The sequence below is a fragment of the Pan troglodytes genome, chromosome 13 (assembly GCF_028858775.2).
Source record: "Pan troglodytes isolate AG18354 chromosome 13, NHGRI_mPanTro3-v2.0_pri, whole genome shotgun sequence".
NCBI classification, from domain to species: Eukaryota; Metazoa; Chordata; class Mammalia; order Primates; family Hominidae; genus Pan; species Pan troglodytes.
Window position 1 is genome coordinate 140344559 of NC_072411.2, and position 15740 is coordinate 140360298.

Sequence of the window (15740 nt, forward strand, 5' to 3'; positions counted from 1 at the left end):
GAAGATAGTTACCAAATGAATGAAGGGTTCTATTTCCTGATTCTGGGGTGCCAGGGCTCTTTTCTTCAATGAGGCCACACTGTACAATGTCCCAGTCCTCAAACTGAAATGGGTACTTGGCTCTTAAAACTCCCTGGGGAAGGAAGGGGCAGCACCAACACTTCGTTCAGTTCTTACTTGTGGCTTTTACACAACAGACCCCCAGGAGGCATCTAAGGTTTACACGAAGCCTTTACCACTGCGGTCCTCGCAGCATGGATACCAATTCCACTCACTCACTCAACTGGGTGATAAAACCATGTGTGTGTGTTGGGTGGGGGCCAGGGAACATTACAAAACAGATTCTGAAAACGCAAATTTTTAGAATCTTACATCATCCTGAGCCAAACATTTACACAAAAGGATCCAAGAGCTGCTTTACTAAAAACTACTTACAGTCATAATGATGACATGTTTTCTATATAAACAAGTGCTTGAGAAGTATTTTAAAGCTTATTCTTCTGAGCTTATTATTCTTCATGCACTCTTTTCATGCTTTTAACATCTTTAACAGATTTTCATGCTTTTAACATCTTTAACAGAAGTGTCCCCCTTTGAGGTGTTATTGCAAAGATTAACCTCATTCCAGCACAGGGCCAACTCCCCACACCTACCTCACGTGGGAAGCAGAATTTCCGGGCCATGCTGAGCAGCCGGCTGCCTGCTCCAACAGGAAGGTGCACACCTACACCCAGGGAGTCCAGATGGAAGCCGCTGAACCGAGTCCTCCACAGACTCCTTCCACCAGACTGCAGCTCTCACCAATGGAATGAGAATCGCTAATTCTGTACTGTTTCTGGCAGGTCTGATGCATGAGTAACCTTGTCTATGAGTCTATTTCCTGGCTAAGCCTGAGCTCATGCTATGTAACATTTTGCAACACTATTTCCATAGGGAAAACTGAAAAGAGCTAGAGGGTTCCCAAAGCCCTGGTCTGGGCCTAGCCTTGACTAACCAGTCATCCCCTGGGTCTCTTCATTGCAACATGCCACTTCCCCAACCAGGGTCATCATGAGAGTGAAAGCACAGCAAAATGCCCGTGAACTACAAAACATCACACAACCAGCAGCCTGCAGGCCACTACGAGCCAGTCCAAGATGCCTATAATGGTTTTAACAAGGAAAGACAGCATATTCAAAAGCAAACACAATCTCTGAAGGGTCAAGAGGTGCTCACAGTATAATAACTCAAAAGACTAGGAAAAAAAAAGAGAAACCTTTATTTACAACCATGGGAGTCCCACAGGAGTACACAAAACACACAATGTGCACACACACAAAATGAACCTTTTAAGTCAATACCATGCGTGCTCCTGGCCGCGCGCCACCCCTCAGTGCCCTATCCGCACCACCATCACAGTGACGTTGTCGGCTGAGCCCCGCTGCACCGCCTTGTTGGCCAGCCTGTTGCAGGCTGCTTCGTAGCGAGCGTCGGCTGCGGACTTCCCTTCCCGGGTCTGGATCTTTTCATCCTACCAGATGAGAAAGGGAATGAGTGAATGGAGTGACCCTGCACCCTGTCACTTTCCTGAGACATGACTGCCAGGAAGAAGAGCTGCTCTCGTCTCCATCAGGGCTGGCAGGACAAACTGACCAGTGAGTCAGTAGGCAGAGTTCACACTGCAAAAGGGCACAAGGGCTGTCCCACAATGGGAGGAAATGGGGTCTCAGAACTTCTACTTCTCTGAAAACTAAGACACAGTTGGGACAACCACCACCCCCGTGTGAGATTTCTCACCTCGAGACAGGACAAGATGAAGTTCACGGCTTCTTCTGGGGTAAAGACCTTGAAGAGCCCATCACAGGCCAACAAAATGAACCTACAACACCAGGGAGAAATATAAACGGGTTTTAGGCCCAACCAAAAAATAAAAAATAAAAAAAGGGCCTGGAGATGGAGATAAAATAAATATTTGTCCAACTATTCAAAGGCTAAGGTTTTTTTTTTTTTGAGATGGAGTTTCACTCTTGTTGCCCAGGCTGGAGTGCAATGGCGCAATCTTGGCTCACTGCAACCTCCACCTTCCCAGTTTAACCTGTTCTCCTGCCTCAGCCTCCTGAGTAGCTGGGATTACAGGTGCCCGCCACCACGTCCGGCTAATTTTTTGTATTTTTAGTAGAGACAGGGTTTCACCATGTTGGCCAGGCTGGTCTCAAACTCCTGACCTCAGGTGATTCACCTGCCTCAGCCTCCCAAAGTGCTGGGATTACAGGCATGAGCCACAGCGCCTGGCCAGGCTAAGATTTGTTTAAACCCACTTAATTTCTGAGACAAACGTTTAAACTTCTGAGACAAAGGTTTAAACTACTTACAAGTATTTGTGGATAGGATGTTATACATCAAAACTGAGACTATCCTTCTCTTCACTAATGTTATACATCAAAACTGAGACTATCCTTCTCTTCACTAATTAACAGAATTATTAAGTACCTCAAACATTAGGTGCTGTACTTTCTTAGACAAACTCAAGAAAAATCACTGAATAAAAATATGGGTGTTATGGTAAATATACAAGAATTTATAACACCATAGGCCTTACACCACTTGCAGACATAAAGCTGAGAATAAGCCCAGCCTCGGTGAAACATCCTTCGGCACACACTGCACAGCTTGGGGCTGCATCCAAGTCCGAGGCCCAAGAAGGTGCAGCTGTGCGTGTTCCTGTGTTTGAAAACCACATGCTCTCCCTTTCAGAATCCAACCCCCCTAGACTGTCCCTGGAATCTTTCTGAACACCAATGGATTCAATGTGACAGTTCTAGTTCTCCAGGCATTGGGGGTGGGGAATACGCATCCCCACAGCTTTGCGGTATAAGCCACCCTCCTTTTCTCACTGTAATATCTGTGGGGTTTTTTGTGTTTTTTTGTTTGTTTGTTTTTTGTTACTGCTGCTGCCGTTGTTGTTGAGGCGGACTTTCGCTCTTGTTGCCCAGGCTGGAGAGCAATGGCATGATCTCGACTCACTGTAACCTCCGCCTCCCAGGTTCAAGTGATTCTCCTGCCTCAGTCTCCTGAGTAGCTGGCACGCCTGGCTAATTTTTGTATTTTTGGTAGAGATGAGGTTTTGCCATGTTGGCCAGGCTGGCCTCAAACTCCTGACCACATGTGATCCACCTGCCTCCGCCTCCCAAAGTGTTGGGATTACAGGCGTGAGCCACCACACCCAGCCTGTTTTCCTCGTTTAACTAGGCTTTCACTCAGCCACTATTTGCTGAGCATATCGTCCATGCTAAGAACACAGTGGGGCCTAGTCCTGGCAGGCTCCCGCCCCTTCCAGTGTCCTGAAAGTCAGACCCTGAATAACCAATCACACAGACCCATGATTACAACCCAGGAAGGGGAGCTAGGAAGCAAAGCAGAAGGTGCATCATTCAGAAAACCAGAGGCGGCGGCTGCTGGAAAGATGATGGAGGACCCCGCGGTACGTGAGAACATGACAAACACACTGAAGAAGATGTGGAGAATGGGGCAGTGGCTCAAGACAAGGCCAAGCAGGCGAGTGACAAAGCAAGGCACGCGCTCTTCATCCGCAGCACTGGGGCAGGACTCAGAGCAGCACTCGGAGGACCACTCGCCACAGTGCCACTAGTGTCTCTCGCCTCCCCTCATCAACTCAGTGCTGTGAATCCTGCTTCCGGGAGCTTTCCTTGACCCCCTCCTGCTACTGCCTTAGTTCAGCCCTCACCATCAGGCCAGAGCTGCTGCACCGCTGCTCACGGGCCTCCCTAGCCCCATAATGCCATCTTTAACCATCACCTGTTGAGGCCTTGCCCTCGGCCAGCACGGTGCCGTACCCTTAGGCATGGAGAACAGGAGATGAACAAGTGAACAGTCTCTTTCTCAACCGATCCTGGCTCTGTGTAAAAACCTATGATTCTGCACCAATGATCAACTAAAGTTCAAACTCTCCAGCATGGGGCTGAGGGCCGGCCCTTCAGGATCTGCCCCCAAAGTACCCTGCTATCACTTTCCCACCACTCCCTCGGTCCCTCAAGCGCCTGTCTGGCCATGCTTTCACACTGTCACATTTTAATGCCTTACTGTGTGTTCCCTCTGCCAGGAAGGCCCTTCTCCTCTCTCTGACAGGGATACCCCCCTTCCCCTACTGCCAAAGACCCCAGCACACAGCACATGCCTAGGACACACTGGACTGCAGCTGCCCATCCCCATGTGTGTCCCCTACCACTGTGGACCCCACCAGAGCAGAAACCACATTCTGTTTATCTCTGCACCCCCAGGGCCTAGCACCATGCACACCTTCCCTCCAACAAAGGCTTGATAGAAACTGGAAGAAGTGAGGAAGAGAAATAAACCCACATACACACACACCTGCGCCTCTTATAGGGCCCTTTTACCTGTCATTGGGGGTCAGCTGGCAGCGTCTGATGTCGGGCACAGAGGTGACACCGCAGCGCTTGTACTGCCCGTCCCCAATGGAGCGTGACACCTCTAGCACGCCCAAAACACGCCCATCCCTAAAATGAGAGGAAAAACATTTCAGACTCTACCTGACAGATTATGGGTCCACAGTACTTAGAATCTCACCTTAAAAGCAGAGATGGAAGTGTGAAAGATACAGACTGTGGAATTCACATTATTAACCACTACTGACATTTCTTGATCTCAAATATGCAGGGGTGTCTAGGCCATTAACTGCTGCCCTGGGGTAGGGACCCTGCCCAGCTGCACATGGGTGGGAACAGCACCTCCAGTGGCTGCCAAGCAGTGCTGCCCAGCTTAACCTTCGACAGGACTCAGCAGTTCTCATCACACACCTAGGTCCCAACTCCAGAATCGGATTTGACTGACTGGGTAAGGGAGCCTGGCAGTGTTTTGTATCTTAAAGCTCCTTGAGTGTTTCCCACATGCAGCCAGGGTTAACAATAGCTAGAACAGAGGGATATTTTGCATTTCAATCTAATTAGATTTGGAAAATCCCTGAAAGTGGCTATTCCTGGATTGTGGAACACGTCCTTTGCATCAAGTACAGGTACGGTTTAACGTTAATGTAAATGACAGTATCCTGCATAGCATCATAGTTTCACCCATTCTATTTTAGGTGAGGGGATATGGAGGAGATGGGGCAGTGATCTACAAATGGGAAGAGACATCTAAGGGACAGTCCTATTGCCAAGGAAAAACCATTTGGGGGAGCCTACTGCCCCAAAGAACAATTCTGGTCTAGGCTGCAGCACTGTCGCCTTAGGCAGCTGCAAGCTCTCTCCCCTTCAGGCTCTTGTTTGTAAAGGCAAGGCAGAGAACCATACTCAACGTGTGAGAGAGCACTCCGCAAATGCCACGGCTGCGCATGGGCGTTTAAGATCACCACGGGGCTCCCAAATCATGGACCAAGCAAGTTCAGGAGATGCGGTGCAGATGGCTGCACATGGTAGGAAATGTTTCCTGGGCTGCTGTCCTAAAGGCAGAATTCAGCCTGGCCCTTCTCTGGGCCCCAGTTACCCTCTCAGTGGCTCACAGTTCAGTATCCGTAACAAACATGTTTTTTCTTCTTCAAAGACTTCTGCTGGTATCTGCAAAAAGCCTAGCGATCTTCTAGGATACAAACTGTTAAATAGCAAGAGGAAACAGTGCACAGGGGAAGAGCTGAGGACTGAAGATGGGTGGGGGCACCTGGCCTTAAGAGTGCCACTTCAGGAAGCAGCTCACAGTGTAAGTACTATGAAAAGCCAACAAAGTACCTCTCCCATGACCAGGTGACTGGGTGTCTGGTGTGGCTTCCGGCCATCCCAGTCATAAATCCATCCTGTTTCAACAAGATTAAGATTACAATCACCACCTCTGCAATGGCAGGTCCCAGAAGACCAAGTAGCTACCAGCAACTTCTGGTACTGCACAACACAGTACAGACAATGTGAAACAATCCCTAAGTCTAAAGAAGGACGATATGAGCAGCACAGGAACTGCCATCTCTCATTCTCTCTTTTTTTTTTTTTTAAGAGACAGGGTCTCCCTCTGTTGCCCAGGCTGGAGGGCAGTGGTGCAATCGCTCGCTGGGCTCAAGTGATCCTCCCACCTCAGCCTCCTGAGTAGCTACAACTACAGGTGTCACCAAGTCCAGGTAAATAAAAAAAAAATTTTTTTGTACAGATGGGGTGTTGCCCAGGCTGGTCCTTAAACAATTAGCCTCAAGCAGTCCTCCCACCTCAGCCTCCCAAAGTGCTGAGATTACGGGCGTAATGTGGCCTCATTCTTGTTTTCAAAGTTCCATATACAGAGTAGTAATCTTACATTCACTGAACTGCTAGAGTAACAGGAGAAAGCACAATGGACAGAATGATAGATCCCAGGAAACGCGTTTGGTAACGATGAGGCAAGCTGCCCTGGCACTATGCCTACACTCAATGCAATGTCCTACGTAGGATGTGCACATTCAAATACCTGTCAGTTCAACAAAGGCCAATCACAGAGTCCCAACTCTGAGATCGAGCATCACACAAGGGTAAATCCATGCCGCCTCTGTTCTGGAAACTTTGGTACAAGTTCAAAAGGATCACCACTGATGAAGCTGGTTGGGACTCAGCCCCAGCAGCCCCACAGGCTTCGTCCTTCCCAGTCTGCTTTATCCATTTCACCGGAACTCTTTTTTGTTTTTAAGAGAAAGGGTCCTGCTATGTTGCCCAGACTGGAGTGCAGTGGCTATTCATAGACATGGTGGCGCATTATAGCTTCAAGCTCCTGGACTCAAATGATCCTCCTGCCTCAGCCTCCAAGTGGCTGGGACTACAGGCGCATGCCACCAATACATAGTCTATCCACGTCCATTTCTTAGAAAGTCTGCACTACTCTAGACACAACAGAAAGCTGTCTGTTTCACAGCAGGTTCTCCCCGTTGCCCAGTTTTCAAAGTTCAAACAAACTGCCCAAAGTTCATTCTCTTTCCCCTTCCCTCAGTTTCCCCCCCACCCTCATAATTACAATGCTTAGCAAGTAGTGGCTTTTTTTTTTTTTTTTTTTTTTGAGACAGAGTCTCACTCTATTGCCCAGGCTGGAGTGCAGTGGCATGATCTCGACTCATTGCAACCTCTGCCGCCTGGGTTCAAGTGATCCTCCTGCCTCAACCTCCCGAGTAGCTGGGATTACAGGTGCCTGCCACCGTGCCAGCTAATTTTTGTATTTTTAGTAAAGATGGGGTTTCACCATCCTGGCCAGGCTGGTCTTGAACTCCTGACCTCGTGATCCACCCGCCTTGGCCCCCCAAAGTGCTGGGATTACAGGCGTGAGCCACCACGCCTGGCCAAGTAGTGGCATTTTAAGTCTCAGCCTACCAAGCCAATCTGCCTGTCCCTTGGTACCAGCCCTCATTAGGACTGGCCTCCTGCCCTTACACACTTCCAACTTTTGCTTTGTGCTGCTTTATTTCTCTTCTCTGTTTTCTGCCAACCAGAAAACTGTTTTCCTACTGTTGGACAAGCTGTTCAACAGTGTCTTCAGATCTTAGCTAGTTTTGTTGATATTTTCTGTTCTAATTCTTTCTCCAGAGAGAGAGAGAGACTGGGTGAGACTGAGACATCCTACTACTGGTGTGTTTAAGGCTAATCTGGCTGCTAAAGGCAGCTGGAAGCTGCTTGGTCTTCAGCTCCTCTTGCATGTCAGTAAAAGCAAGACACAGCTGGTCTCAATAAACAGACTATCCACAAGTGATGTTTGCAAAGTTAAGGTTGGGAGGTGGAAGCTCCATCTCCCGACCATCCAAAGACTGGTGGATGCCTAAATCCAACGTATTAATACAATGAGTGCTACAGAGATAACCAAAGGTACAATGCTAGAACAGTTACTTTTGGTTATCAGAGGCCTGCACTTGATCAAGTTCTAGGCACACAGTACTGACATTTAAATTTAAATGCTATACGTAAACTTCCCATCTGTTCAGCTGCCTTCCTTGTAAAATAAAAATATAACTTGTCTTAATCTTCTCAGAAAAATTCACTGCTACATAGCTACCTTCAATGTAAGAAAGTAGAAAAAAATAATGCACAAAGATTTACATACTTTTGTTAAGAAATACTGGAAAGAATCAAGAAATACGATGAAGGGGACAGGGATGAAAGCATGACATCTCTAAATGTCTTTTTACTCAATTTAGATTTTGAAGCAACAGGGAGTTTTTCGCGTTTTTTATTGTGGTAAAATATACATGACATTTACCATCTTAACCATTTTTAAGTGTACAGTTCAGCAGCATTAAATATATTCACACTGTTGTGTTATCAGCACCAACATCCATCCCCAGGACTTTTTCTACCTTCCCAGACTGAGATTGTTCCCATTCAACACTAACCCCACGATTCATTCCCCAGAATTCATACCCCACACCCCCCAATAACCACCATTCTACTTTCTGTGAACTTGACTGGTACCTCCTATGAGTGAAATCCTAGTGTTTGTCTTTTCGCATCTGGCTTCTTTTACTTAGCATAAAGTGCTCAGGTTCATCCATTTTGTAGCATGGGTCAGAATTTCCTTCCTTTTTGAGGTTAAATAATATTCTGTTATATAGACATCTCACGTTGCTTATCTATTCACCTGTCAATGAACATTTGGGTTGCTTCCCCCCTTTCCCCATGGTGAATAACGTTGCTGTGAACATAGGTATGCAAATATCTGTTCGTGTCCCTGCTTTGAGTTCTTTTGGGTATATACGCAGAGGTGGAACTGCAGATCACATGCTAACTCTGTGTTTAATGTCTGAGGAACTGCCATACTGTTTTCCATAGTGGCTACACCATTTCACATTCCCACCAGCCATGCACAGGGGTTCTCATTTTCTCCCTGTAATTTGTAAAGGGAAAAAAGCCCTTTATAAATTGGATAAACTGAAAACAATAAACTGAATAAAAATAAATGGAAAACTAATAATATTAATAACCAAAGTGGCAAAATAACCACAGTAAAAACAGTTATTTCACTTTTGCGCACAGTGCCAACAGTACTGCTTTAGTGAGGTATATTCTAAGGACAAGAGAACAGCAAGGAACACAAACTAAAGTTAGGATATTTTTATTTTTTGAGACAGGGTCTCACTCTGTCAACTAGGCTGGAGTGCAGTGGCACAATCATAGCTCACTGTATCCTAGAACTCCTAGACTCAAGTGACCCTTCTGTCTCAGCCACCCGAGTGGCTGGGACCACAGGCGCACACCACCAGAACTGGCTCCATGGTGCCATTTTTATTTTTTGTAGAGATAAGGTCTCACTGCGTTGCCCAGGCTTCTCTCAAACTCCTGACATGGAGCGATCCTCCTGCCTCAGCTTCCCGAAGCACTGGAATTACAGGTGTGAGCCCTCTGCTCCCCTAGTAGTGATAATTTTGATACTATGAAACTGTTTTAACAAATAAATATAGTGATAATTTTGATACTATGAAACTGTTTTAACAAATAAATATACTGTTGTTAAGAACCAAGATTTCTAGCATTAAGAGAAACGAGCTACAAATATTAAACCAAAGAAGAGAAAACTCTGTAACGTTAAATATGAGTAAGAAATAGCACTCCAAGCTTGCAATTTAAAATGTGTTGTGTTTCCTAGCTTTGCATGTCTTGAGTGGACATAGAACTAATGACACTCCAACTAAACTCAGCACCCGAGAACATGGATTTGGGCTTTTTAAAAAAATTTATTCCCTACACTGATGTAAATCAATTATTATTATTATTTTTTAAACAAAAGTCTTGCTCTGTTACTCAAGCTTGAAAGCAATGGTATGATCTCTGCTCACTACAACCTCTGCCTCCCAGGCTCAAGCAATCCTCCCACCTCAGCCTCCTGAGTAGGACCACAAGTGTGTGCCACCACACCTGGCTAATTTCTCTTTTTTATTTTTTGGTATTTCTTGTAGAGATGGGGTTTCACCACAGTTGCCAAATTGGTCTTGAACTCCTAGGCTCAAGAGATTCACCCACTTCAGCCTCCCGAAGTGCTGGGATTACAGATGTGAGCCACTGCACCCAGCCTGGATTTTGGCTCTTAAACATTAATACACACATATGAAAAGGACACAGGAACCAGCCAGCAGGAGTTTCCACTGGCCATATCTGAAATCAAGTGAGCAGCAGAAAACACCATGACTGTGACTACAACACAATGAATAGTCAGTTGGCACACAGTGATTCACAAAGGAAGGATGGAGGGAAAGAAGCAGAGGAGTGAAAGGAAAACACTGATTTCCACAACTATAGGTGACTATCTTCCTTTCAAATGGATAAAGGACAGAATGAAACATTGACCCTGCTTTTTTAGAAGAATCTATGATGTTCTATTGATGATAAGAAGTTTCTTTACAGAATGCCCGCTAATACATGTGAAAAGAATCACAGAATATGGAAATCATCTTTGACATCCCTGATGAAATAATGATTTAGGGATGCTAAGACCATTAGGTGAAAGGTTGACAGGAAACAGAATATTCACAAGGTACCAGTGAACCTCCCCAGATTACCTGCTGATGACGCAAGGCAACAGGAGCATCCGGCTGTCACCACCGGAGCCAAGTGCTGGGATTTGGCAACTTAATTAAGGGTCACATTATGTGCCTACTGAAGTGAAGGACTACTGAGTATACAGCATCCCCCATAAAACATTGCTAAAAACATCTCATCTGAATCTAAAGAAGGTCTTACACCTAACTTCCAGTTTATAGGAAATATACAGAAATAACACCATAAAAAAATACGCAGGTTCAGAATGTTGGTGACTCTGTACAACCGCTGGCCTATAACATGGTTCAAAGCCTGGTAAGAAATGAGTCTCGGCAGGGTGCAGTGGCTCACACCTGTATTCCCTGCACTCTGGGAGGCCAAGGCAGAAGGATCACTTAGCTCAGCCTGGAAAACACAGACAGAGACCCTGTCTCTACCAAAAAATAAAAAAATAGCCAGGCACAGTGGCACATGCCTGTGGTCCCAGCTACTTGGGAGGCTGAGGCTGGAGGATCGCTTCAACCTCAGAGGTCAAGGCTGCGGTGAGCTGTGATCGTGCCACTGCACTGCAGGCAACAGAGCAAGATTCTCTCTCTCAAAAAAAAAAAAGGAAAAAAAGAAAAAGAAATGCCAAGTCCACAGCAGACATGGATGCTGACTAGACCCTGGTTTGAAACAAAGATACTTTGGGGATAACTCAGGAAATAAAAATATAGACAGGGTATTAGATAACCTAACCTAAGGAAATATTATTGTCTTAGGTGTGAAAATTCTCACTAATTATGTCAAGAACGTCCTTATCTTCAGGAGATGCATGCTTAAGTATTTAGGGTGTTATGTCATCATATCTGCAACTTTTAAACAGCTCAACCTGACACACATCTATACAGACTAAACATGACACAATGTTCACTGCTAGTAGATTTGGAAATGTTTTACTATTGTCAAGTTTCTTCTGTATGTCTGAAAAATTTAATGATAAAAGCTGAGAGTGGGGCAGCCAGCCCTGGCCTCAGGCAGGAGAACAGACCACGACAGGGCTCTGCTGCGACCCACGCTCAGGGGCAGCGACCCACGCTGCTGGTCTCCTAGCCTCAGCCCTTCTCTGAGATGAAGGAGTCACCCAAAGCCCACTCAGGGGCAGCGACCCACGCTGCTGGTCTCTTAGCCTCAGCCCTTCTCTGAGATGAAGGAGTCACCCAAAGCCCACACTGTCAAATGATTTCTCTAAGGCATGTAAACACTTCTCTGAATCAGGTAAGGACTGGGATATAGGAAGCAACTGCAACACAACTGGCCTTACTTTCAGCCATCGGACTGTCAGTATCCAATTATTTTCAAGGAGTTCAGGCAAAAGCAGAATGAATGTAAAACTTACAAGAAAGGGGAGAAGAGGTGATGCTTACGCTCACGTTAGAGTCACATTCTCAGGCATGACTGTCCACAGTAGTTACCAGGACAGTAGTTATGGTGGCAAAAACTGGGCAAACAGCACTGCTTGAGGCCTGAAACCAGGCCTATAATCCCATCACTGCTCATGTAAACTGCAGCGACCATGAATGAAACTGCTTCTTACTAATCCAAGAGCTTTTTGAACAAACGCTAAGGGTTCCAACTACTCTCCAGAAACCTCCCTGTACCACTGACTAGATTCAGCCTGGAGCAATAAAAAAGGCTTCCCCAAATGAACAACAGAAGAGAAACTACACTTCAAAGGATAGGTAAGTGCAGTCTTATACTAAGAGATGACATCTCTCTTATCTCTGGCAGAAAATACAATTTTAATAGTCAAACTGTACAATAAACCAGAAAATACTCCTGGTCTAATTCATAATGCAATGTCCTTGAAGTGGAATTCTAAAGAAAAGACTTATGCCCTCCTTTAGCTGCCTTGGATAGAAGCAGATAATAAAACCAGAGCAGACATATGGTTTTCAAAGATTTAAAGAGAGAGTGAAATGAAACTGCAAAAGACAGAGCCAAGTAAGACATGGTCCTCTGTGCCAGTTGTTCCCAAGAAGTCCAAAGACAGTTCCCAAGAAGTCCAAAGACATTACTTAACCCGTCTTAACTACTTCAGATTTTCTCTCTGGAGAATTCACCTAAAACTGTAACTTATTCAATGTGAAAAGTGACAGGTTTTTTTTTTGTTTTTTGTTTTTTTTTTGAGATGGAGTCTCGCTCTGTTGCCCAGGCTGGAGTGCAGTGGTGCCATCTTGGCTCACTGCAAGCTCTGCCTCCCAGGTTCACACCATTCTCCTGCCTCAGCCTCCCGAGTAGCTGGGACTACAGGCGCCCGCCACCACGAAAAGTGACAGTATTTAAGAAACTTCCTAGGCACAGAGAAAACACTGTGAATGGTAAATATGAATTTGTCCTTTTGCAAATGTAGGGAGGCAAGTTTCCTTCCACGTGGACACATGTGAAATCTACAACAGTCATCCACCTATGTCACCAGTGTTGGATCTCAGACAGAGCCTCGTCACACTGAAGACTACGTAACAGGGAAAGTTCTACTCCTTGAAGGTCTCGGGACCCTTCTACAGCTAACAGCCCTCCTTCCCATGAGCTCCTCTCAGTCCCTTGGTTACCTGACGTTTCCTCCAGCCTTCTGTATCCTCATCCGCTCTTCATACTGAGTTGGATTATGCTCTTTGCTGAGGCTTAAGGCTGCATGTTTTTGACTCTCCTCATTATAACGACACAAGATTGCCTGGGAAGATGGAGATTGTAATAGTCATGAAATTCAGTGGGCGCAGCATCTAAAGGTACCAGTTGAAAAAAACAGTTAACAATGGAGTTTGAAGAAAACGGTTAACAATGGAGTTTCACATTCAGCCTCCTGCTGATAAACTAAGTTCAGAGAATCAAGCAGCAAAGAAGTGTCAAAGACACAACAGTTAGGGAGAGAGTCGCCCCTGGTTTTGATATCAACTCTGGTACAAACTCTGCTGAATAACCACAGCCAAGCGCTCACTCTGGCTGTTGTCACATTTGTGACATGAAAGGAAGCACTCAACAAGTATCAAGGTCCCTTTTGGCCTGGAGTCTAGAAGGCCAGAGACATGTCCATGAGCCTATGGGAAGCAAAGAGGAGGGCAAGCGTTGTGCATGCTGGCCGAGTGCCAGGTAGGCCGTCCACACCAGTGCCTCCAGGTGTTCTCGCCCCTGCCAGGTTCATTGTGTCTGTTTTATAGGAAGACACTGAGGCATGAAGAATAAGTAACTCAATAAAGTCACAGAGCAGAGCCAGGATTCAAATTTGGGTCTGACTCCTAAGTCTTTGTTTTTTTGCCAATTTTCCTCTTGCTATTTCTGAAGTCATGTGGTCTAAACACATGTGGGCTAAGGCCAGTCTACTAAAGGGCCACCAGAATGTAAACTCCACCAGGCAGGGGCTGTCATCTGTTATAGTCTCTGCCATACCCCTAGCACTTAGTATTTGATGAATCATCCCCCCAGAAGCATCGTGGGGAGGGGTCTAAAGATGCTGCTTAAGTGTGGACAGTCACTTGATTCCTGTGACTGCTGAGGGAGCAAGGAGGCCGGGTGAAAAAGCGGCAACGGAACGGAACACATGGTCCTGATGCAGAGGAGGCAGGGTCTGCATCCGGCTTTCCGCAGCAGCACCCTCTAGGCTTTACAGCATCCCCACGACTGTCACCAGGGGGAACAACACCCTGGGCTTTCTCCCTCAGCCAGGGACCGGGCTCGGGTGATGAATGGCACCTCATCTGGTATTTTCTAGCTACAGCTCTCAAGTTACTCTGAAATCACAGTAACTTTGATAGGCAGGGGTTAAAGCTTTTCATTCATTACTGTCTAAGGTCAGAGAAAGGAAATAAAAGAAGATTTAGGCTACTTGCATACTGATTACATTCTGATCCACAGCATCACACACAAACCACGGGAGGAAAAAAGAAACAAAAAAGACGGGATCTGGGTTTTAAAGCACAAGTCTATCATAGGGCGTAAGTTCCCCAGAGAACAAACGGCCTCTAGCTGAGCTGCTGTTCCCTTACCCAGAAGTTAAACTGCAGCAGAACACTCTGCAGCAACCCCAGAAGAAAGGTTTCAACCAGACACCATCACTTTAATCTTATTCAACAAGTACGTGCTAAAGTCTTTTCCCCATAAAACGTATTGTCATCTAAGTGGGTGGCTCCAGAGCCACATACCCGACTATCTCCGAGGTTGGCAATATAAAGAATGTTGTCTACAGCCAGAACACACGTGGCAGTGGACCCATCTTTCCAGGCAGGCTTCCTGGGGGGAAACACATCAGAAACACAGTCACCACCAATAGCCCAGCACTTTGAGACTAATTTCCAGAGCTCAATGGGAAGTATCTTATATTTCAAAGTGAACCATTTCCTTGATACTTGCTTTTTTTCTGTTTTAGATTTAGCTAACGGTTATAAAAGCTGAGTGCTACGCACTTTTCAGACAGTGAGCAATAGTGTTAAACCACATCAGAAGACTGAAATGCATTTAGGAAAACACCACGCACAGTCCACTCAAACTTCATCATCAAGTTATACTTACTGGCTGGAAGCTTGTTTAAGGAACTCTTCATCAGTATGCTTGAAAGTGTCCAAAAGGCATCTCTTCACGGTTTTCTCTACACTGATTACATCTCCTATTACAGAAGGGCCAAAAGAAAACAATCTCTCAAGGAGGGAAGATTATCCTCCTCCCACTGTCATTTTGGTTTGTTTTTTGTTTTATTTTTTTGAGACGGAGTCTCGTTCTGTCACCAGGCTGGAATGCAGTGGCGCGATCTCAGCTCACTGCAACCTCCGCCTCCCAGGTTCAAGAGATTCTTCTGCCTTAGCCTCCTGAGTAGCTGGGAATACAGGCGCGCACAACCATGCCAGGCTAATTTTTGTGTTTTTAGTAGAGACAGGGTTTCACCACATTGGCCAGGCTGGTCTCGAACTCCTGACCTCGTGATCCACCTGCCTCGGCCTCCCAAATGCTGGGATTACAGGCGTGGGTCACCAGGGCTGGCCATTTTGTTTTTGTAATTTCTGCACATCAATTGATTTTCAAGCATGATTAAGAACAATCCCTATTTCTTTTTTTTTTTTAATTTTTTTTTCTGAGACTGGGTCTCACTCTGTCACCCAGGCTGCAGTGCAATGGTGCAACTGTGGTTCACTGCAGCCTCAACCTCCTGGGGCTCAGAAAATCCTCCCACCACAGCCTCCTGAGCAGCTGGGACCACAGGCACATACCACCATGTCCAGTTAGGTGTTGTTT

At 46.0% G+C, this 15740-nt stretch overlaps 1 protein-coding gene across 2 annotated transcripts in view; it reads right to left on the reverse strand.

Annotated features, from left to right (window-relative positions):
- Nucleotides 1-1235: 1235 nt before the first annotated feature.
- Nucleotides 1236-15740, reverse strand: part of ILKAP (ILK associated serine/threonine phosphatase) — a 33512-nt gene continuing 19007 nt past the window's right edge. For both annotated transcript variants that reach the window (XM_001152781.6, XM_063790952.1), the window contains exons 7-12: nucleotides 15024-15117; nucleotides 14657-14744; nucleotides 13070-13191; nucleotides 4395-4514; nucleotides 1777-1858; nucleotides 1236-1510 (exon numbers count right to left, since the gene is read on the reverse strand). In XM_001152781.6, the coding sequence (XP_001152781.2) occupies nucleotides 1370-1510; nucleotides 1777-1858; nucleotides 4395-4514; nucleotides 13070-13191; nucleotides 14657-14744; nucleotides 15024-15117 (647 nt within the window). In that variant the 3' untranslated portion in view covers nucleotides 1236-1369. The remainder of the gene's footprint in view (nucleotides 1511-1776; nucleotides 1859-4394; nucleotides 4515-13069; nucleotides 13192-14656; nucleotides 14745-15023; nucleotides 15118-15740) is intronic.